The 24,109-nt window shown below is 39.3% G+C and overlaps 2 protein-coding genes and 1 pseudogene across 2 annotated transcripts; all 3 read left to right on the top strand.

Moving 5' to 3' along the window:
• Positions 1-70: 70 nt before the first annotated feature.
• LOC138384137 (olfactory receptor 52H1-like) lies at positions 71-1,030 on the top strand. Its single transcript, XM_069469411.1, has one exon. The coding sequence runs from the start codon at positions 83-85 to the stop codon at positions 1,028-1,030; it is 948 nt and encodes a 315-aa protein (XP_069325512.1). The 5' UTR covers positions 71-82.
• An 11,182-nt stretch (positions 1,031-12,212) lies between these two features.
• Positions 12,213-13,160, top strand: LOC138384136 (olfactory receptor 52H1-like). The gene has a single exon (XM_069469410.1). The coding sequence runs from the start codon at positions 12,213-12,215 to the stop codon at positions 13,158-13,160; it is 948 nt and encodes a 315-aa protein (XP_069325511.1).
• Positions 13,161-19,460: 6,300 nt separating this feature from the next.
• On the top strand, positions 19,461-21,136 carry LOC138384865 (olfactory receptor 52H1-like; annotated as a pseudogene).
• The last annotated feature ends 2,973 nt before the right edge of the window (positions 21,137-24,109 follow it).

The following is a 24,109-nucleotide window of genomic DNA, read 5'->3' as shown; positions in this document are numbered from 1 at the left end:
ATGACAGTGACTCAAGATTCCTTAACTATTCTTTACCACCTTCTGTCTCCAGGACCTGAGACTGGTGCCATCTTGGTTTGCCATGATCATTTTCAACCTGAGCAGTTACAACCCAGGACCCTTCATTCTGATGGGGATCCCAGGGCTGGAGCAATTCCATGTGTGGATTGGGATTCCCTTCTGCATCATCTACATAGTAGCAGTCACGGGAAACTGCATCCTTCTCTACCTCATTGCAGTGGAGCGTAGCCTTCATGAACCCATGTTCTTCTTTCTCTCCATGCTGGCCATGACGGACCTCATGTTGTCCACAACCACTATGCCTAAAACACTCAGTATCTTTTGGCTGGGGGCTCGAGAAATCACATTCCCAGGGTGCCTTACACAAATGTTCTTCCTTCACTTTAGCACTGCCCTGGATTCAGCCATTCTGATGGCCATGGCATTTGATCGCTATGTGGCCATCTGTTCTCCTTTGAGATACACCACCATCTTGACCCCCAAAACCATCATCAAGATTGTCATGGGCATTGCCTTTCGAAGCTTCTGCATCATCCTGCCTGATGTATTTTTGCTGACACGCCTGCCTTTTTGCAGGACACGCATCATACCCCACACATACTGTGAACATATAGGTGTTGCCCGGCTCGCCTGTGCTGATATCTCCATCAACATCTGGTTCGGCTTTTGTGTTCCCGTCATGACAGTCATGTCAGATGTGATCCTCATTGCTGTATCTTACACCTTCATCCTCTGTGCTGTCTTTCGCCTCCCCTCCCGAGAAGCCCGCCAGAAGACGCTTGGTACCTGTGGTTCCCATGTCTGTGTCATCCTCATGTTCTATACACCTCTCTTTTTCTCCATCCTTGCCCATCGCTTTGGACACAATATCTCCCGCACTTTCCACATCTTGTTTGCCAACCTGTACATTGTTATCCCACCTTCACTCAACCCCATTGTTTATGGAGTGAAGACAAAGAAGATCAGAGTTAAGTTCTTACATTTGTTTTCTACCAAGGGTATGAAATGATGTTCCACTGGTCAATGGAAAAACCAGGATAATTTTGTAGTGCTCAGAAATGCAGCAGGAATGAAGAATCAAATGCTATTTAAAAAGAGAACTGCTTACAGATGATTTTGTGCACCAGGTAAATTTCATGATCTATATAACAGAGATTTTTCTATTTATAAAAAAATCCTTGATGACCTCTTTGTTTCTGGAACATGGGGTTGTATAGGATATGATCATGTGATCAGGAAGAAGGAAGTGAAAACAGACAGCTGAGTTACTCTAAATGGAAAGGGAATAAAATTTGGAAATTGTGATTTTCAGCTATAATGAGTGATATGGTAATATGCACTCTAGTTCTCTTTAAAATTTCATATAATTTATTTTTAATTATTTTTATAATGTTTAAGTGACAATGATTATATATATTATGTGGAACAATGTGATGTTATTATACATGGATACATGATGGAATGATTAAATCTGGCTAATTAGCATATCCGTCACCTCATTCACTTATTTCTTTGTGGTGAGAAGATTTAAAATCTACTCTTAGTTATTCTGAAGTATACAGTACACTATTATTAACTATAGTAGTGACAGTGTACAATAATACATCACTATAACTTATTTCTCTTTTCTCACTGAAACTTTGATCCCTTTGGCTAATATCTCCTCCTTCCCCATCCACTTCCTGCCCTCTCTGGTAACCACAATTCCACTCTCTACTTCTATGTGAACTCTAGTTATATAAAATTAAGACACATCTGAGTATAGGGGGATTCTGCTTTCTGTGCCAGCTTGCTAGAAACACTCACGGATACCAGGAGATTTTCTGGTATTCTCTTATTCTCATCTGGTTATTTTCATTTTCATGAGAACATGGGTTGGCCCCTGATATTTTTAAAAGTTTGCTTAAAGAATAACAAATAAGTAGATTCTGAGCTAATTTAAAAGTATATACTCCTTTAATCCTGGTAGGAGTTCAAAGGCATGATTATGTGCTGACACCCATGAATGGCTCCAATGAAAATCTAATGACAAAGAAAAACACAACAAAGCAAGGGGATGACTACCTGTTCTGTCCCTTCTTTCTTGTCCTGCCATCTATCTCTGGCCCAGTTGTCTGCTATTATTTTTCTCCCCTCTTCCCCAGGACAGTTTGTTTATTTCTATGGCTACTTGACCTTTTAACTGGTAAGTTGTATCTCAGTTATTATATGTGATCTTTCTGATCATTTCAGTGTTTGCACTATGAGCTCACAGGTGAAGTGCTAAGATTAAAAGAATAATAGATTCACATACTTGGCAGATTGTAAATGCTGTTTTAATATTAGCGGCTATGTTAGTATCTTTAGCAATTACTGCTGCCATTCTCACCTCAGACACATCATGCTTAAACCTGAATTCATCATTTTGTCACTTAAAATCCTCCGTCCTCTTCACTGTTTATGGAAGGAGAAAAGAGGTTAGGCTCAGTTTTGCTTTCCCCAAGTTCAGATTTACTGCCCTAGCTGCCAATGTGACTTTCTCGTGAGGAAGGTTGCAAATTTTCCTGTGCCATTATCAGACCATGAATAAAATTGTATGTTGTGGTTTGTTTTCAAAATTGATAAATATACAAAACTCAACAGGCAACTTTCCCCAACATAAACTGTCTTATCCTATATATTTCCCCATTGTGCAAATTTCCCAATTTATACTAGAGACTCTATCAATAGGGTAATTGTGTCTTCTTTTACCTTCCCATCCTCAGAATTTAGTACAGTATTTTAAAAATTGTAGGGATCAATGAATTTGTCCCTACCACCTTCTTTTCCAGACTTTCCTCATCTAACCATTCTTTATATCTTCCTTATTCCCTTGGATTTTGTCCTGCTCACTCTCCCATCCATTTATCTCCAGCTTAACCCAGATACTTGCAACTTGTACCTAGGCCACATATTGCATGTATGCTTTATGTCATATGTCCATGACAATTAGGGGTAGTTTCTGTGTTCACAAGAATCATGTAGATCTTAGTAAAAATGAGTGATGGAATAGATTTACAATATATGTCTTTGAAGAAAAGAGGCAGTTTGAGGTTTCTATGCCTTGTATTTTCCATTTTCATCCTAGATTATTAAAATAAAATTACAGATGTTTTATCTATCATAATTTTAGTCCAGTAACATTCCCAAAGCACCTGCTATATGAAAGAATATGGATACAAACTAAAGTAGAGACATGGAGCAAGTATACACAGTGTTTACAAGGAAGAAGAGTAAACCATACAAATAGATCATTTATGCAGATAATTTCAGTCTTATATATTGCAATGATTGGAGTGTGGTACTAGAGGAGCACAAAGAAACCATGCTCAACTACTCTTTGGAGTCACAAAAAGCTTTCTGGAAGAGCCCATTTCTGTGATGTGTGTTGAAGAACCCAAAGAAATTGAGCCTCAAGTTGAGACCTGCCCACTGGAGGGGATTGCCTGAGCTGAGGTGGGAAACCATGTGTTTCAAAGGTTTGTATGTCTAAATTGGTGGAAGAACCATCCATTTTCATGATGGCATTACTCAGAGGGATTGGCAGTGGGAAGTGCTCATAAGCCAAAGTTTGGCAGATGTAGGCAATGGACTGGAACATACATAGAAGAGGTTTATAGAGCGTCTCATAGTTTGATGTTGTAGTTGGCATTTGAAGACTAATTATTAATCTTACATCTCTGTCTATTCTCTCTTGCAAACATAATTTAGAGATAAGTGTAGGAATCATAGAGGTGGATATAAACATATGAACTTTATTTCTGGTAGTGTTGAATTCAAGAATGTGATATGACTGTATGGTGAGATTGGCTTCCCACTACTTTATTTCCAATTCTCAACTGGGCAGGACACATCCAAGGGGGAGTTGGGGTCCACAGAACAATTTCAGTAGCTCATCCATCTGCAGAAGGAGATCACTGAACCACAAATTGGGCATTCATGTGTGTGAACATGTGGAGAAAGGACTCTACATCAGGTCTTCTTAAACTACTGATAAAGAACTTTAAATTTTTTTTTCCCCAGAAACTGTGGATTAATGATGTTGTAAAAGGCAGTAACATAAATTACTGAAAAAAAATTAAAAAAAAAACCATAGGGGATTCAATCCTCACGTTTCCTACTTTACTCAAAAGACATAAAAATCATTCAATAAATCCTGGCACTCCGGGAGGCCAAGGCAGGAGGATCACTTGAGGCCAGGAGTTCCAGACCAGCCTGAGTGAGAGTGAGACCGTGACTCTACAAGAAATAGAAAAGTTAGTGTGGTGGCCATGCCTGTAGTCCCAGGTACTCAGGAGGCTGAGGCAGGAGGATCATTTGAGCCTAGGAGTTTGAGGTTGCAGTGAGCCATGATGACAACACTACACTCTAGCCAGGGTGACAGAGTGAGACACTGTCTCAAAAAAAAAAAAAAAAATCATTCAATAAACATAACCAGAATAAACATAACATAAGAAATAAATAAAAGACTTACAAAAATTGCACACATTGTTGTTTGAAAGTGTGCAGGTATATAGATGACTAATGTGGAGGACTTCATGAGATTTTGTCATTGTGTAATTATAGTTAAGCAAAAATTATGGATAAAATCCTGCAAGCCCAATATTAAAAATCTAGACACACCTTTTGAAGGAATACCATATATATCACTCTTCAAAGTTTTAATGTGTCAAATGAGCTTACATCTTGCTTGTAAATTTATCTAATGCAGATTGGATTGATGACAACACTTCTTGAAGGCAATAAGATATGATTAAATAATTTTTGTGTGTGCTTTTTGTGGTTAGATTTTACTTTTCTAATGTTCATAGTAGAAACATCTGTCTTACAAAGGTCTATTAACAGAAATGGAAGAAATGATTTTAAGGAAATTTCATCATTTTCAAAATATTTGTTTTTATATTTTATTCAAAATTAGCCAAACAATGCTATATTTTCTATAAATTTAATTCATTTTTCAATGACAACAAATAGATTCTGAATACTTGCATATCCTATGTCTGGATTATTTTTTAATGGAAAATAAAATTCAAACTTTTTATTAAATTAATAAGTTGTTTAGTGATAAGTTTTTGTAGATATGCAATTTATAGTTCATCACTTATTTTATTAAAATAATTATTATATGGAGTATGTCATAATATTCTTGGAAATTCTGATCTTCCAAACTTCTAACTTCTATATTTCCCTCTAAAGTGTATCTACTATGGAAAAATATGTTGCATGATGTATTGAGAATATTGAAAATACAAGACAGCTAAATAAGAATAACTGGCTATACAATTTACATCATTAAAAAGCTGGGACCAAAATGTTTCTTATTTTGGAGAAACTCCAAAAGTTCATTCTAAAGTTCACACATAGCAATAGAAATTTTTTCCTTAATAACTATTGTTTCTCATCAGAGAAAAGCTCCTTGTTTTTGATCAACTTTCATGTTACGACATAAGAAAGAGAATAATCTTGTTCTAGCACATTGAGCTGTGTATAATTTGCCATTCTTATTTCAGGACTAAATACATTTTTCATTTTAGCTGACTTTTTTTTTCATAGTAAGCCTTTTGACTTACATTCTGGCATAAGCTCTTTAATTTGGTAACTACTCCAGAAAATTTGCCTGTACCTATTAGTATTTCACCAGAACATGCGTTTGTACCAAACTGAACTCACCCACAGATCCCTGCTCTCCTGAGCTCCTCCACACCCTCCTGATGGGCACAGGCTCTCACTTGTCTCCTGATCCTGGAACTGGGACCTCGCCCACACTGCCCCACCCCACCCTCTGCCCTGTCAGTGCCAAATGCTTGTGGGCAGGAGGATCACAGACTGAGACTGCCCTGCCGGCTGGGGGTGGAGACAGGATCCTGGCAGTAAAAGTAGGTTACTTGTCACAGAGAACTCTACCAGCTGCTATGGTTAGGGGGAGGGGCTGTGGACCTCCTGCACCACTATAAAGTTTGCGGGGTGGGCACCTGTATGCCCTCCTCTCCAAGCCCCAGTCTCGGCAGAGCAACCGCCCTCCATAACGTGCTGCTGCAGAGACTGTGCTGACTGAGGCAGTCTTAGCTGGAAGTGCATTCTCCTTGTGGGCAGCCAAGTCCCTCACTGCAAGGAGCTTTGGTGGTTGTGGTGGGGGTGGGGTGGGGTCATGCGGCTACCAAGGCTTGAGTCACAATTACTTCCTGTAATTCCAGGAGTGGAGGAGGTACAGAGGAGGGGGCGTCCACATGCAGGGATGCCGACTGTTTGGTCACTCGTGTCACTTTCCTGTGGGATGAGAGCCCTGTGTCCCATTGCTGGTCTGAGGATCCCCGGGTGAGGGGAGGAGGAAAAAACTCCTTACAATTTCCTTGGGTCTGGAACTCCCTGGAGTCAGTTGGCGCAGGTTGCTCCCTCCTATCCTCCTCATTCTCCATTGCTCAGTTGCCCCCGGTGTTGTTCCTAGACTCCACTGGTGTCTGTCCCTATGGGCCACTTCTGAGCAGTAATCATTCTCTGCTTTCCTCAGTCCAAACCTCAACTCTTCTTCTGGGAGAGTCCAACAAGCTTTGTGTCTAGTCGGACATCTTGGCTCTCATTTTCACATACACTGTAATTGTTGGTAGGGGGGCAGCCTCTTTTGACCAAAGAAAACTACAACCTCTTCAACTGGCTAAGGGAGAGGCACACTCAACTCCAATCAGAAATAAACCAACAGAATGCCTTCCCCTGGGGCTAAGGAGTCCCTGTAAAATAGCTTGGATTCCTTGTTGTAACAAATAGCTAATTGCAAGTTGAGTAATTATAGAAGTACCAAAATTAACATGTATAACATATGAACACAGACATAAGAAATTTCCATCTTAATCATTTAATTACTTAATCACTTAAAAATAGCAACAGGATTTCAAATTAAAGAAATTGTCATATAGGTGGTGATAATTGAGTTATGGGAACTTCCATTTTAAAATATTGGATTTGTACTCCTTTATGATAACTAGGTAGCAGTGAAGGCACCACTCTTAGATCAAGCTAATGGAATCATCACTTTTTTGTGTAAAGTAATAATTGCTTTGTTGTTATTGAAGTGTTTGTAAAGGGTGGCAGGCACAGTTCAAATTTTTATGGTATGAATTGTAAATAAAGAGGGCCAGACAGCTGAACATTATTTCTATCTTAGTTTGCTAGAAATTATTAGCTGGTGTCTGAGAAACTAATTCTATTAGTTCAAGATCTTAGGACAAGATTGAGCTCTAAGTTCTGTGTAATCTTATGTGTGCATCAGGTGTTTGAGTGTTCATACAATATTTATGCAAGTTACCCAGAACCAGCTTCTCTCCATACAATCAATAGTCAAAAAATAAATAAATTAAAAAAAGATTTCTTCATAAGAGGAAAAGGCATACATGAAAGATAAGAATTGGAAATTTTCATGTCTTAGGCCAAGCTACTCTTTTTAAAAAATAATGACCGAAGAAAGCTCGACTTGTAGTATATTACACAAATTTTGGCATGCATTAGACTGACATTTTCAATAAATTTTATTAGTCTTGCAATATCAGGTATAAGAAGATTCCTATTCAAAATGGAATTATTAATATTCTGTGACCAATCGGAAGGAAATACATCTATGGATGAGACAAAGGTAAATAAATTAGCAATTTTGGAACGCACCACTCAGGGTTATGTTGAATATCTTGGTAGGCATAATATAGAGAGGCTGCATTTACAAACTCAGGGAAATTGACTTGGCTGTCTGAATTGTGGGATAAGAGCCTCCTAGGTAATAATCAAGATCTGGGCCTTCAGACATTCCTGACAGTACCAACAGGTAGATCCAACAGTTTTTCCATAGGAAAATATTTTGTGCATTTGTATGGTTTTTACTAATAAAACTTTATGGTGAACTTTCAGTTGAGTTGAATTCTCAACAATGAAAATATAATGTGACAATCACACAGAGATAGGGCGAAGATAAAGGCAGAAGAAATAGCAGGTGGTGAGATCCTGAGATGGGAACAAAATGACATTTAAGCTAAGAAAAGACATAATCAGATGTAGAAAGATGTTAGTCTGCAGTGTGGAAAATACACTGAGGAAGACAAAAACGGAAATAAGATGGTCTTTGAAGAAGCTACTAGAGTAATTTAGACAAGAGGTAATGGTAGTTGGGCAGTGGAAACAGAGAAAGAGTAAATTTAGGAGATATTTAAGAAGGAACAACAATATAAATTGGCAAAAAGAAAAAATTCCTTATGAGTAGTGAGGTGACATTTGCTGAACGTAGGAGCCCTAAAAGAGGAACAGGTTTAGGGGATAGTGGATACAGTTTAGGAGATGATGGTTTGGACAATAAAGAACATATAGCCAAAGATGTTTCAAGGAGTTAGTCATTCCAGGGGCCACAGGCATGTCCTCAGGAGTCTTTAACAGGTGCCCTACATCTTTCATCTACACTATGTGTTTGCCACCGTGTTCAGCATTTTCACCAGGGGCCAGTCTGTGGCCCCTAGGAATACAGCTCTGGGCTTTTCACTCCCTCCCTCTCTCTCTCCTCATCTGGTCCCAATCAAGTCCTTTCAAGGAAGAAACATTCACTGAATCTTGGGGATCAGGCAAAAGGGAAAGAAGAAAAAGTGTGCTGACAAACACAGCATTTCACAAGCAGTTTCCCCTTCTTAATTTGTCAATGCATATACAATCTTGAGAGGTAGCTACTAAAATAAGCACTTTTTTCTGGAGATTAAGTAATCTATAGAAAGTCCTTTATACTAAGTGACACCATGAGTTGGAAACTAGATCATATGGTAGGCAGGTACATATCAGCTCAAATGCCAACGTATAATAGAATAAAATAAAGCATCCTGAGGCAATAACACAAAAGCATGGACAGGGTTAATAGAAACTTCTCCATGTTTTTCCTATGAGGGTGAGAAGAAAGGCATCGGAGTCCCTAAGGCCCTAACTACAGAGCTTTTCCCCAGCTTGAGCAGTGGTCAGAGAAAATAAATGGGCAGGGAATCAAGCTCTCTACCAGTTCTTTTCTGCTCCCCTGTGTTCTTTGGGTCGTGTGTCTGCCCCCTGGCTGATTTTCTGTGTGTCTGTCAGCACACTCTTCTTTCCCTTTGGCCTGATCCCCAGGATTCGGTGAGTGCTGGTTGTTTGAGGGGACTTGATTGGGACAAGGCTAAGAGAAAGACAGGTAGTGAGTGAAAAGCCCAGGGCTGTATTTTCTAAAGGCATGGACTGGGCACTATAACCTTCTTCCCTGAGCAACTCCCATTTATGAACCGAGGTCATGATCCCCAGTACTTGTGTGTATGCTGCACTGAATGGGCTCCAAAAGACCAGAACGGATGGACAACTACATGACTGGGTGAAGTATGGCCACAGTTAGTATTTTCAGGCTATTCTTTTTCAGACGTATGACAAGAACTCATAACCCTAACCTACAGAGTAGATTTAAGTGTGCTGGTATATGTGTGTGCCCGGGGGTGCTCTTATTAGCATTTATGCCTGCCTATTTCTGTTCTCTTCTTCACTGTGTGGTGTGACTGCTCATGGTAATAGTAATGTTACAAAATATAACCTAATAAAAAGAGGTAAAACATGTTTTTTGTTTACTGTGTTCCAGACTGCATTAAAGCCCACTTTTGAGTGTGTCTCATTTTGTCCTAATAATAACTGTAAGAATTAGAGACATTAATACTTTTTAAAAGGCATTAAGTATCCTATCCTGACTTTATGGTTCTTATGAACCCAAGGATCATAAAGTTCGAGTAGTTTGCCCAAATTCACATAGCTATTAAATGATAGAACCCAAATTAAATTAAGTTCTGGTATCTGGCTTTATGAGGCTCCAGAGAGCATACTCGTGTCACTATTCTATCAAGATACTGTGGACACCTGTGTATATATGTGTGAATGTGTGTGTCTGTCATAATGCCATAATCACATCTAATAAAATTAACACTAATTCCTTTATATCATCTAATACCTAGTTCATATTGAAATTCCCTAATAGCTGGTTTCTTTTAACAGAATCCAATCAAGAATCACATGGATTTGATTGTTCATTTTCTTAAATTTATATTAATGCAGAAGTGTGTTTTCCTCATTGAATACCCCCTATTCCTTTTAATGGCATTGGCTTGTTGAAAGGAAAAAAAAAAACAGATTGTGTTGTAGATTGCCGCACATTGTGGGTATGTCTGATTGTAGAATAACAAGCCTGAGAGTTCACTTTCTATGTGTGTGTCCATATGTGTTTGCGAATGCTTTTGGATGACTTCATGCACACCTTTGTATTTGAATGCATGGAAATATAAAAACTAGAGAAGTTCTTTATCCACATATGTATGAATAAAGGATGACTTCAAACAATCTGGGAGAGCTATGATTCAAAGTATAGGGTTTTAGGATGCTGAAGTTGTATGATGTTTGAATATGTGAGTAACCTAGAAGAGGGATTTTCAACATGAAGGCTCCAACAACCTAGTCAGGTCTCTAATGTTAGCAGTAGATGAATTATATGCTCTCAGTGGACAAGGAAACTACGTTGAAGGTGACCAAGCAAGAAAACATGAATGCTCAGCAGATGGGGGCTTCACTGTGACCCACTGTGTGAGGTCTGGTCTGTGTTCTCAGAACCTAGAACACATGAATATGGAGATACTGTAAAGCAGGGTTTGGGCTGCTACAAAAAAGGTGTTTTTACTTATAGATAAGGAAGGAACAAAAAGAATAAAAAAGGACATAATATGTCTCTTTTGCCAAAAGCAGATGAGTGGAGAAACTAAGTCCTGGTCTTGGGAATGGAAGGTATTTTGAGGTGGGTGTAAAAAGGAGATGAAAAGCAAGGGTAGGGAAAAGGTTGAATATGGTGTTTGGCCTTACCAGGCTGGGAATTTGAAGCATATGGCCATGAAAATCCTCATCTTAGTGCTGATCTTGGAAGTCCCTGGCCTTGCTGCATGGCGGGTTACATGTAGAGTATAAACAGTTTTCTGTGTAAATGCAATTGGGTGGGGGAGGGGAAATTACTGGGGAAGAGTGGAGGTATAGGACCTAGTCTTTGGAAGAAAAATTCCCAGAGATGAAATTTTAGGAGTTTAGAACTCATGTGGCAATGACAAAATCCAGCCATGAAATATATTGTTAGTATTATCCTTGGCATGTGTGCATGCATGTTTGTGTGTGTGTGTGTGCGGCAGAGAGAGAGAGAGAGAGAGACAGAGAGAGAGAGAGAGGAATAGGGGAGTTTATAATTATCTTTGATTATATGTGAATGAATAAATGGTGGCAAAATATATGAGAGATTTTAAATGTAGACCAGGGTAAGTGTGATACAAGTATTAAGTGAGAGAGTATGTATCTTGGGTCACCATATAATAGAATATGCATTCAACAAATACAATTCTTTTGGACGGAAATCCTGATTGATTGTGTTACTAAGTCCAAAGTATTAGAATATTACATACTTTTATAGTATCCATGGTGCTGGAAAACTATGTTTTTGGAGAAGAAAGGGCACATAAGCCTCAGTTAGAAGGGACTTTTCTGATTCAAATTTGTGTTACACATGTTATCCAGCATAGTGTAGGAACTCAGCTAGTGTTTGCTTAACTGAATTGGGATTTTGGATGACAATGAAGGGAGTTCACTTCAAAAATTTAAGAGTCAGGGTCATCAGGTAGCCATGAGAAAAGCCAGTAGTTGTTTTGGGGCAGAAATTGGCATTCCACAATGGCAGAGCAAGTAGAGCAATGATATTCATAAATTCATATATACTATAATTGACTAACTTATGAAAAATATATCCTATAGTTTGATAACTTGTATCAGAAGACAGTGTACAATGAAGAGTGTGGCCAGTATGGAATGCTTCCTGGAGAAGTTGTGTAAACTACTACAGGTGGCAAGGAGAAAGAAGAAGTTTTCTTTAGGTAGACTAACTAGGCATCCAAAAGTGTCTGGGACAATCTTGATTTTTGCATGTCACTGCCATTATTAATAATTTCAACCTTGCAGTGGGACTTCAAAGGAGTCCCACTTGAATGCTAAATTATATGGTCACTCTGTCTTTAGGAGTCAATAATGATGACTGGGTGGAAATGAGAGTGACTCAAGTTTCTCTAACTATCCTTTATCACTTCTGCCTTCAGGACTTGAGACTTGTACGATCTTGGTCTGCTATGATCATTTTCAACTTGAGCAGTTACAACCCAGGACCCTTCATCCTGGTGGGGATCCCAGGGCTGGAGCAATTCCATGTGTGGATTGGGATTCCCTTCTGCATCATCTACATCATAGCCGTTATGGGAAACTGCATCCTTCTCTACCTCATTGCAGTGGAGCATAGCCTTCATGAACCTATGTTCTTCTTTCTCTCTATGCTGTCCATGACTGACCTCATCTTGTCCACAGCCACTGTGCCTAAAACACTGGGTATCTTTTGGCTGGGAGCTCGAGAAATCACATTCCCAGGGTGTCTTACACAAATGTTCTTCCTCCATTACAGTTTTGTTCTGGATTCAGCCATTCTGATGGCCATGGCATTTGATCGCTATGTGGCCATCTGTTCTCCCTTGAGGTACACCACCATCTTGACCTCCAAAACCATCAGCAAGATTTTTGTGGGCATTGCCTTTCGAAGCTTCTGCATCATCCTGCCAGATGTATTTTTGCTGACACGCCTGCCTTTTTGCAGGACACGCATCATACCCCATACATACTGTGAGCATATAGGTGTTGCCCGGCTCGCCTGTGCTGATATCTCCATCAACATCTGGTATGGATTTTGTGTTCCCGTCATGACACTCATCTCAGATGTGATCCTCATTGGTGTGTCCTATACCTTCATCCTCTGTGCTGTCTTTCGCCTCCCTTCCCAAGATGCCCTGCAGAAGGCCCTGGGCACCTGTGGTTCCCATGTCTGTGTCATCCTCATGTTCTATACACCTGCCTTTTTCTCCATCCTTGCCCATCGTTTTGGACACAATGTCTCCCGCACCTTCCACATCATCTTTGCCAATCTCTACACTGTTATTCCACCTGCACTCAACCCCATTGTGTATGGAGTGAAGACCAAGCAGATCAGAGATAAGGTCAAACATTTGTTTTCTACCAAGGCTATGGAATGATGTTCCACTGGGCAATGGAAAAGCCAGGATACATTTATAGTGTACAGAAATGTAGCAGGAATGAAGAATCAAATGCTATTTAAAGAGAGAACTGCCTACAGCTCATTTAGTGTAGCCACAAATTGGCATGATCTATATGAACTAGATGGTCTTATGTATAAAAATTCATTTATGACCTCTTTGTTTGTAGAATAGGGGGTTGTACAGGCTATGATCATGTGAGCAGGAAGAAGTAGGTAAAAACACACAGCTGAATTACTCTAAGTGGAAAGAGCAATAAATCTGGAAACTTTGATTTGCACCTATGATGAGCAATATGTTGTTATGCAGTCTAGTTCTCCTTTAAAATTTTAAATAATTTAGTTTTTAGTCATTCTTAAAATGATTTATTGACAAATAATAATTATCTATATTCATGTGGAACCCTGTGATGTTATTATAGATGTATATATCATAGAATGGTTAAATCAAGCTAATTAACTTATCCATTACCTCATACACTCATCATTTCTTTGTGGTGAGAACATTTAAAATCTACTCATGGCAATGCTGAAGTATACAGTACATTATTTTTAACCATAGAAGACATGCTGTACAATAAATCACTAAACTTATTTCTCTTTTCTAATTGAAACTTTAAGCCCTTTGACTAACATCTCCCTTTTCCCCATCCACTTCCTGTCCCCTCTGGCCAGCTTGCTAAAAACACTCACAGATACCAGGAGATTTTCTGGTATTCTCTTATTCTCAACTGGTTATTTCCATTTTGCTGAGAACATAGATTGGCCCTGTCCTGATATTTTTAAAAATTAACTGAAGGAATAATAAATAAGTAGATTCTGAGCTAATTTAAAAGTATTCTCCTTTAATCCTGACAGGAGTTCAAATGCATGATTGTGTGCTGACACCCATGAATGGTTCCCACGAAAGAGTAATAACCAAGAAAAACACAACAAAACAAGGGGACAGCTGCCTGTACTGTCTTCTCTTCCTCTTCCCACCATCTATCTCTGGCTCAGTTGTCGGCTATTATTTTTCTCCCCTCTTCCCCAGGAGAGTTTGTTTATTTCTATGGCTACTTGACCCTTTTACTGGTCAGTTGTATCTCAGTTTTTATATGTGATCTTTCTGATTATTTCAGTGTTTGCGCTATGAGCTCACAGGGGAAGTGCTAAGATTAAAAGAATAATATAGATGGATGTGCCTGGCAGATTGTAAATGCTGTTCTAATATTAGCTGCTATGTTAGTATCTTTAGTAATTACTGCTGCCATTCTCACCTCAGACACATCATGCTTAAACCTGAGCTCATCAATTTGTCACTTAAAATCCTCCTTTCTCTTTACTGTTTATGGAAGGAGAAAAGAGGTTAGGCTCAGTTTTGCTTTCCCCAAGTTCAGATTTACTGCCCTAGCTGCCAATGTGTCTTTCTCATGAGGAAGGTTGCAAATTTTCCTGTGCCATTATCAGACCATGAATAAATTGCATGTTCTGGTTTGTTTTCAAAATTGATAAATATACAAAACTCAACAGGCAACTTTCCCCAACATAAACTGTCTTATCCTATATATTTCCCCATTGTGCAAATTTCCCAACTTATACTAGAGACTCTATCAATAGGGTAATTGTGTCTTCTTTTATCTTCCCATCCTCAGAATTTAGTACAGTATTTTACAAATACAATGAATGTGTTCCTAGCACCTTCTCTTCCAGACTTTCCACATCTAACCATTCTTTAGGTCTTCGTTATTCCCTTGGATTTTGTCCTGCTCACTCTCCCATCCATTTGTCTCCAGCTTAACCCAGATACTTGCAAGTTGTACCTGGACCAAATATTGCATGTATGCTTTATGTCATATGTCCATGACAATTAGGGGTAGTTTCTGTGTTCAGAAGAATCATGTAGGTCTTATTAAAAATGAGTGATGGGACTTGATCAAATTAAAAAGCTTCTGCACAGCCAAAGAAACTACCATGAGAGCAAACAGACAACCTACAGAATGGGAAAAAATTTTCATATGCTACACATCTAATAAAGGGCTGATAACTAGAATCTATTTAGAACTCAGGAAAATCAGCAAGAAAAAATCAAACAAGCCCATCAATAAATGGGCAAAGGACATGAACAGAAACTTTTCAAAAGAAGACAGACTAATGGCCAACAAACATGAAAAAATGCTCCACATCTCTAATCATCAGGGAAATGCAAATCAAAACCACAATGAGATATCACTTATCTCCAGTGAGAATGGCCTTTTCCAAAATGTCCCAAAACAATAAATGTTGGCATGGATGAGGAGAGATAGGAACACTCATACACTGCTGGTGGGACTGCAAAGTAGTGCAACCTCTGTGGAAAGCAATATGGAGATAACTTAAACAGATACAAGTAGACCTACCCCTTGATCCAGCAATCCCATTACTGGACATCTACCCAAAAGAACAGAAGGCATTCTATAAAAAAGACACCTGCACTTGAATGTTTATAGCAGCACAATTCACAATAGCAAAGATGTGGAAACAACCCAAGTGCCCATCAATACCTGAGTGGATTAATAAAATGTGGTATATGTATACCATGGAGTACTACTCAGCTATAAGAAACAATGGTGATATAGCACCTCTTGTATTTTCCTGGATAGAGCCAGAACCCATTCTACTTAGTGAAGTATCCCAAGAATGGAAAAATAAGCACCACGTGTACTCACCATCAAATTGGTTTCAGTGATCAACACCTAAGAGCACATATAGGAATGACATTAATCGGGTGTTGGGCAGATGGGAGGTGGCGGAGGGGAGGGGTGTATACATACATAATGAGTGCAATGCGCACCGTCTGGGGGATGGACATGCTTGAAGCTCTGACTCTAGCGGGGAGGGGGTCAAGGGCAATATACATAACCTAAACATTTGTACCTCCATAATATGCTGAAATAAAATTAAAAAAAAAATGAGTGATGGAATAGATTTACAATGTATGCTTTAAAACAAAGGAGGCAGTTGGAGGTTTTTATGCTTTTTATTTGCCATTTTGCAGATAGATTTTTAAAATTAATATACACATGATACAATAATTTTAGTCCAATAACATTCACAAAGCAGCATTATATGAAAGAAAATGCATACGAACTAAAAGTAGAGACATGGGGCAAGTATACACACTGTTTACAAGCAAGAAGAATAAACTATACAAAGAGATAATTTATACAGATAATTTCAATCTTACATACTGCAATGATTGGAGTGTGGTACTAGGGGAGCACAAATAAACCATCTTCAACCATGATTCGAAGTCACAGAAAGCTTTCTGGAAGAGCCCATTTCTGTGATATGTTTTGAAGAATACAAAGAAATTGAGCCTCAAGAATAAGGGGCCGAGACCTGCCAGCCAGAGGGCATTGCCTGAGCTTAGGTAGGAAACCACGTGATTCAAAGGTCTGTGTGTCTAAGTTAGTGGAAGAGTCATCCGTTTGCATGATGGCATTACTCAGAGGGATTGGCAGGGAGAAACATGTGCATTCCTAAGCCAAAGTGTTTGGCAAATGTAGGGAATGGACTGGAATATCCATAGAAAAGGTTTGTAAAATGTTTCATAGTTTCATGGTATTGTTGGTATTTGAAAATTGATTATTCATCATGCTTGCAAACTAACTATCTACATTTTGGGAATCAGTAACTCTACAAGTCAATCCCCCAAAGCTAGTTATTAAACATTCATCAATTGTTATACACCCCTTGCTACAGTCCTCTTGAAGCTCAACTCACAGGCCTGAGTGTGGCTCAAATCGTGACTTTAGACCTGATACAGCTGCACTTGAGCTTCAACCACTCTATTGGGATCTTTTCTTCTGAACTCTGATTTTTATGTTCCCTTGGTCATTTTTTTTCCAATGACCCTTCATATTCCACAGCTTGGCAGTATTGTTGGGGGCGATGTGATAACATTAGTTTGTTGGAATTTGTGTGATTACAGGGAAAAGAGAAGAAAAAAGAGTAGGAAGGAAAGATAGGGATAGGCACAGGGATAGCAGCCACCGCAAACAAACATTATTGAATTTCATTGACATAGAAGATTGTTTACACTAGAAATTTGCATTGCTCTGTGTGGAGTTTAAAATATTTATTTTATCAATTTAATCTTGAATGATCACATAATGTGTCCTGTACCAGAGATTTAAAAAGTTATTATTCACTTAAAAATCAATTAATAACTATGCTATGCCTCCACAGCTGATTCTGACTCCTGGAACAATGCAACGAAGTCCAGGAAAAATGCCCTAGGCATTCAAGATGCGCACCATAGGCGAGAAACAAAGAAAAATATATTTTCTCTGCTAATAAAAGCCAAAGAGACTATTTTCCACCACTACACCCCCACACATACTTCCATCCTTCTGAGAATGAATGTTTCCCTACAGTCTAATGGGAAATGAATCTCTCCAGGGAAAAGATAAGGCCACTATCACCAGTTTTACAAACCAGGAATGTCTCAGTACTTGTGGAATTAGATAAATCTCTCTAGAGTTCTCTCAATATCTATATCGTTCTAAATTAATTTCTCAAGGCTTTTGCTTAGCCTTGCATCCAAAGTTTTTGAAAAAAATTATCCAGAAATCTCCAACTCAGAAACACATAAAATATTCTCTCTGTACCCCACAATATTCCAGTAATCTGAGCAGATAGTTGAGAAGAAGGAGCTTCCATGGTTATGGAGTAAGATAAAATTTTCTTGAAGTTCCCATAGGGGTTTCTGAACATGGGAATTGCAAGAGGCATCAGCAGCTCACACCACCCGGTACAGGGACAGAGCAGATGGAGAGCACATAGTGTCTGTTTTCATCCTCCATCCAAAATGAGCACCACACACCTGATAGAGAAAAGCCGCAGGAGGACACTTCACTGTAGCTAAACAATTTCTGGTGGGAAAAGAAAGAAGGAGGGAGATGGAAGGACTGTACAGTGATGATGCAAACTTTAGGATCCCAGGACCACAGAGTACACACATGCCTGAATAAACAATCCTATTGTGCAAAATAAATAAATAAATAAATAAAAGGTTTTCTTGCTTATGCTTACACTTCCACCAGCCCCTCCCTCTCTTATTCTAGAGGTTAGGACTCAAGTCGTGAGTCACAAGGCTCGGGTCCTTGTTTACTTCTCCAAACTCGTCTCCTGATCTACCCCTTCTTTGCTCTCAGCTTCAGCACATCTAGGGTGCTGCCCATAGGAATAGAAAAACAAACACCATATACAGCCTCTAATAATTGGGAGCTAACTGATGGGCGCACATGGGCACAAACAGATATAAAAGCCATTGGAAATCAAGAAGGGAGGAAGGGGAAAGAAAGGAAGGGGTAGAAACCTATCTATCGGGTACAACGATCACTATTTGGGTGATGGGCACACTAAAAGTCCCTATGTAAGCATGATAAAAGGTATCTATGTAACAAAAACACTTGTACTTGATTAATATTTTGAAATAAAAATATATCAAATAGAAAAACTTTATGGATATCTCTACTTTTAAATAGGAAAATGGAAACAATCTACATTTATAATCCTAAGGGATATGATTAATTTTATGTTAACCTGTCTTATGCTTTATGTTTTTTTGTGCTTTCTTTATATGGCTTAATTTTGTGTCGTTTGCTACACAAATATCAGATATGTATACTATTTGCCACATAGTCTATTGGCTCTACAGAGAATTTTCACTATATACCTGGGCATCTAGGAAAAGACTGCTTGGCTCTCCCTCCCAGCTCTGCCGTTTCCCCACTGAGTGGCTTTTGAAAGGTTACTTCTCTCTGCTTCAGTTTCCGCACCTTTAAAATGTAGATAATAGTATCACCTATCTTAAAAGAATTTTAAGAGAATTAAAAATTGATTTCAAGTAAATACTTTTAGATTTGTGTAGTATATTAACGGGTTTCCAAAAATATTAGCTCTTGTTATAAGTTTGCTTATTTGTTTTTGTCATGAAGCAGGATTTAGAACATAAATTCTATCTTTCTTCCATTAGAGGGCGCCTCTGTATTTATAACAAGCACAATTGAACCAATTTTTAGGATATAAATTCTATCTTTCTTCCACTAGAGGGCGCCTCTGTATTTATAACAAGTACATTTGAACCAATTTTTTCAAATTCGTAAGGAAGATTTCCACGTTAATTCCTAAGGGTGGACTGGAGACGGAGCCTCATATCCTTTCTCACATCATTCTCCACGGTGAGGTATCAAACATCACAGTTTCAAAGAACTTCTGGTCTGCAGGTCCTAAGGTTCTCTATACATTGTCTGGGATGTTAGAACGGTCATTGATATTGGGGTAAGGTTGGTGTGTGCTGGACAAATTGCAGGTCCAACGATCTGCTTCTTTACATCCTTCTCTACACCTCCACGCCTCTTCTAAATTCTTGGCCTCTAACAGTGTGGAGGCGGCCACCTGGTGTGGGACGACAGCGTGAAGGAGCAGGGGCTGCGGAATCTAATGATCTTGGCCCTGCCGACTACTAGAGATGAGATCTTAGATAGCGTTACTTCCCAGAGTTTCCGTTTCTTTTAAAAAAAGAAAGAAAGAAAGAGGGGTATAAAAAAACATGTCTCAGAAGGTTATTCTAAGTAACATAATACTATATAACAACCTGGTGCATACTAGGAGTCTGTGATTTTTAGTAATTTCATTTTCCCAATTGTGACCCACTTTTTACAGTTTCTTTCTATTCCTGCATGTAGTTAGACTATGTTTCTCTATACTCACATATATACAGCAAAAAATTATACCGTCCCAGGGTCATTAAAATGGGAATAGCCTTTTATGAAGTTTAAAGAAGATTCCTGAATAATTGGGTGATTAGAACCAGAAGTATTAGGTCTGGAGACTCTTTCTCAAAGTGATGAGCATTGCTCTTAATAGCAATGATAGGTTATTTTTTTTGGATCACAGGAAAGAGGAGGGCCAGCCCTGAGGAAGGGATAGAGGAAGAATTACTATACAATCTTCCCATATTCATTATACACAATTTGTTTTTAGGACACAGAAGCTATCCATCAGTTCTCAATGGCCACGTACAACTTGAGTAGCTACAACACAGTCCCTTTCACCCCTTCAGGCATCCTGGACTTGAAAAGTAGTACGTTGGGATCAGCATCCCTTTCTGTTTTATCTATCTTGTGGCCATTATAAGCGATAATATCCTCCACCTCATTGTGGTGGAACATAGTCTTCATGCACCCATGTTCTTTTTCCTTTTCATGTTGGCCATCACTGACCTCATATTGTCTGCCACGTGTCCCCCAAACACTTAGCATCTGGTTTGGCCCCCAAAACTCAGTTTTCCTGACTGTCTCACCCAGTTATTCTTTCTGCACTACAGAATTGCGCTGGACTCAGCTATACTGCTAGCTATGGCATTTGACCGCTATGCGGCCAACTGCTAACCCTTGAGATACAGCAGTATTCTAACCCACAAACCATTGTCAAAATTGCTGTAGGAATCTGTTTGAGAAGCTTCTGTGTTTTCATTCCATGTGCTTTCCTTGTGAATTACCTACCCTTCTACAGGACACGTGTCACTCTTCGGTGTTGCCCGGCTTGTCCGTGCTGATATCTCTATTGATATCTGGTATGGCTTTTGTGTTCCCCTCAGGACAGTGATTACAGATGTGATCCTCATTACTGCCTCCTACACCCTCATCTTCTGTGCGGTGTTTCACCTCCTCTCCGGAGATGCCTGCCAGCAGGCCCTTAGCACCTGTGGTTCCCATGTCTGCCTCATCCTCATGCTCTATAGTCTATATACCATCATTCTTCATCCTTCCCCATCACTTTGGACACAATATCCCTTGTACCTTTCACATTATGTCTTCCAACCGCTGTGTAATTATCCCACCTGCTGTCAACCCTATTGTGTATGGAATAAAGAGCAAGCATATCCACGACAAAGTCCTTTTTCTGCTCCTTCATAAAGGGTCCTAATTATAGGTGCCTGAGATCTGGGATGTGGGGAATAGTTCCTAGTGTTCCACATGTTCGCCAACGCTGATAGTTTTAGCCAACTTTCCTGCTTTCCAGTTTTTCTGCTTACATTCATGTGTATAGTGGTCCCTCAGTGAAAAATACAGGCATACACATTCATTGCAGAGCTTATAAACACAGATTCTGGGCCTCTCCCCTCTTCACTGTAACAGGTGCCCTACATCTTTCATCTACACTATGTTTTTGCCACTATGTTCAGCATTTTTGCCAGGGGCCAGTCTGTGGCCCCTAGGAATACAGTCCTGGGCTTTTCACTGACTCCCTCTCTTTCTCCTCATCTGGTCTCAGTCAAGCCCCTTCAAACAACCAACACTTACTGAATCTTGGGAATAAGGCAAAAGGGAAAGAAGAAAAACTGTGCTGACAGACACAGCATTTCACAAGCAGTTTCCACTTCTTAATTTGTCAATGAATATGCAATCGTAAGAGCTAGGTACTACTGTCAGCACCTTTTTATGGAGATGAAGTAACTTGTCTAAAGTCCTTTAAGCTAAGTGGGGGCATGAATTTGAAACCTGGATCATATGATAGGCAGGTATACATCAGCACACATGCAAATGCAAAATAAAATCAAATAACGCATTCCAAGGTAATGTTACCTAAAAGCATGGACAGGGTTAATAGAAACTTCTCCATCTTTTTCCCATGAGGGTGAGAAGAGAGGCATCAGAGTCCCTAAGGCCCTAACTACAGAGCTTTTCCCCACATTGAGCAGTGGTCAGAGAAAATAAATGGCCAGGGAATCAAGCTCTCTACTAGTTCTTCCTTTCTGCTCTGCTCTGATCTTTGGGTCATGTGTCTGCCCCCTGGCAGATTTTCTGTGTGTCTGTCAGCACACTCTTCTTTCCCTTTGGCCTGATGCCCAGGATTCGGTGAGTGCTGGTTGTTTGAGGGAGTTTGATAGGGACAAGGCTTAGAGGAAGACAGGGAGTGAGTGAAAAGCCCAGGGCTGTATTTCCTAGGGGCCATGGACTGGGCACTATAACCTTCTTCCCTGAGCAACTCCCATTTATGAACCAAGGTCATGGTCTCCAGTACTTGTGTGTATGCTGCACTGAAAGGGCAGAAAAGATCTGAATGGATGGACAACTACACGACTGGGTGAAGTTTGGCCACAGTTATTATTGTTCAGGCTATTCTGTTTCAGATGTATGATATGAACTCATAACCCTAACCTATGGGTATAATTAAATTTGCTGGTATGTGTGTGCTCAGGGGTGCTCTTGTTAGCATTTATGCATCTGCCTATTTCTGTTCTCTCCTTCACTGTGTGTATTGTGACTGCTAATGATAATACTAATGTTACAAAATACAACCTAATAAAAAGAGATAAAATTTGTTATGTGCTTACTATTTTCCAGACTGCATTAAAGCTTATTTTTGGGTGTTTATCATTTTGTTCTAATAATAACTGTAAGAATTAGAGATATTAATTCCTTTTATAAGGAATTAAATATTCTATCCTAACTTTATGGTCCTTATGAACCCAAGGATCATAAAGTTTGAATAGCTTGCCCAAATTCACAAAGTTAGTAAATTGTTGGACCAGTATTAAATTAAGTTTTGGGAACTAGCTTTCTGAGGCTCCAGAGAGCATACTCGGTGTCAGTATTTTATCGAGATACTGTGGACACCTATGCACATGTGCATGTATATGTGTGTGAATGTGCATATCTATCATAATGCTGTAATAATGTCTAATAAAATTAACAGAGTCCTTTATATCATGTAATACCCACATCGTATTTAAATTTCTCTGATTATTCATTGAGTTCTATAGCTGATTTGTTTTAAAAAAGTCCAATTAAGAAGCACATGGATTTGTTTGCTCTCTTAAATTTATTTTAATGTTGAAATGTGTTTTCCTTATTTAATACTCTCCCTCCTATCCCTTTTAATCTCATTGGCTTGTTGAAAGAAAAATAAATAAGATTATGTTGTAAATTGTCCCACAGCGTGGATATGTCTGATTGTAGAATGACAGGCCTGAGAATTCACTTTCTGTGTGTGTGCCCAGGTGTGATTGTGAGTGCTGTTGGATGACTGCACATACACATTTGTATTTGAGTGCATGGAAATATAAAAACTAGAGAAGACCTTTCCCCACATATGTATGAACAAAGGATGACTTCAAACATGCGGGGAGAGCTATGATTCAAAGTATAGGGTTTCAGGATGCTGAAGCCGTATGTTGTTTGTGTATGTAAGCAGCCTAGAAGAGGGATTTTCAACATCAAGTCTCCAACAACTTAATCAGGTCTCTAATGTTAGCAGTGGATGAATTGTATGCTCTCAGTGGACAAGAGAACCAAGTTGAAGGTGACTAAGCAAGAAAACACGAATGCTCAGCAGATGGGGGCTGTGCTGTGACCCACTGTGTGAGGTCTGGTCTGTGCTCTCAGAACCTAGAACACACGAATGTGGAGACACTGTAAAGGAGGGTTTGGCTGCTATCAAAAAGGTGTTTTTACTTGTAGATAAGGAAGGATCAGACAGAAAAAAAGAGGAGCATCCTGTGTCTCTTTTGCCAAAAGCAGAAGAGTGGAGAAACTAAGTCCTGGTCTTGGGGATGGAATGTATTGTGAGCTGGGTGGAAGAATAAGATAAAAAGCAGAGGTTGGGATAAGGTTGAGTATAGTTTTTGGCCTTACCAGGCTGAGAATTTGAAGCATATGGCCACGAGAAGCCTCATCTTAGGGCTGACGCTGAAAGTCCCTGGCCTTGCTGCATGGCTGGTTACCTGTAGAGTATAAACAGCTTTCTGTGTAAATGCAGTGTGGCTGCAGAGGGGGATTACTAGGGAAAAGAGGAGGTATAGGACCTAGTCTTTGAAAGGAAAATTCCCAGAAAAGAGGTTTTACGAGTTTAGAACTCACATGGCAGTGACAAAATGCAGTCATAAAATATATTGTT

The sequence above is a fragment of the Eulemur rufifrons genome, chromosome 6, assembly GCF_041146395.1.
Source record: "Eulemur rufifrons isolate Redbay chromosome 6, OSU_ERuf_1, whole genome shotgun sequence".
Classification (NCBI taxonomy): domain Eukaryota; kingdom Metazoa; phylum Chordata; class Mammalia; order Primates; family Lemuridae; genus Eulemur; species Eulemur rufifrons.
The sequence above is the reverse complement of the archived record's forward strand: the minus strand, read 5'-3'. Positions and strand labels throughout refer to the sequence as shown.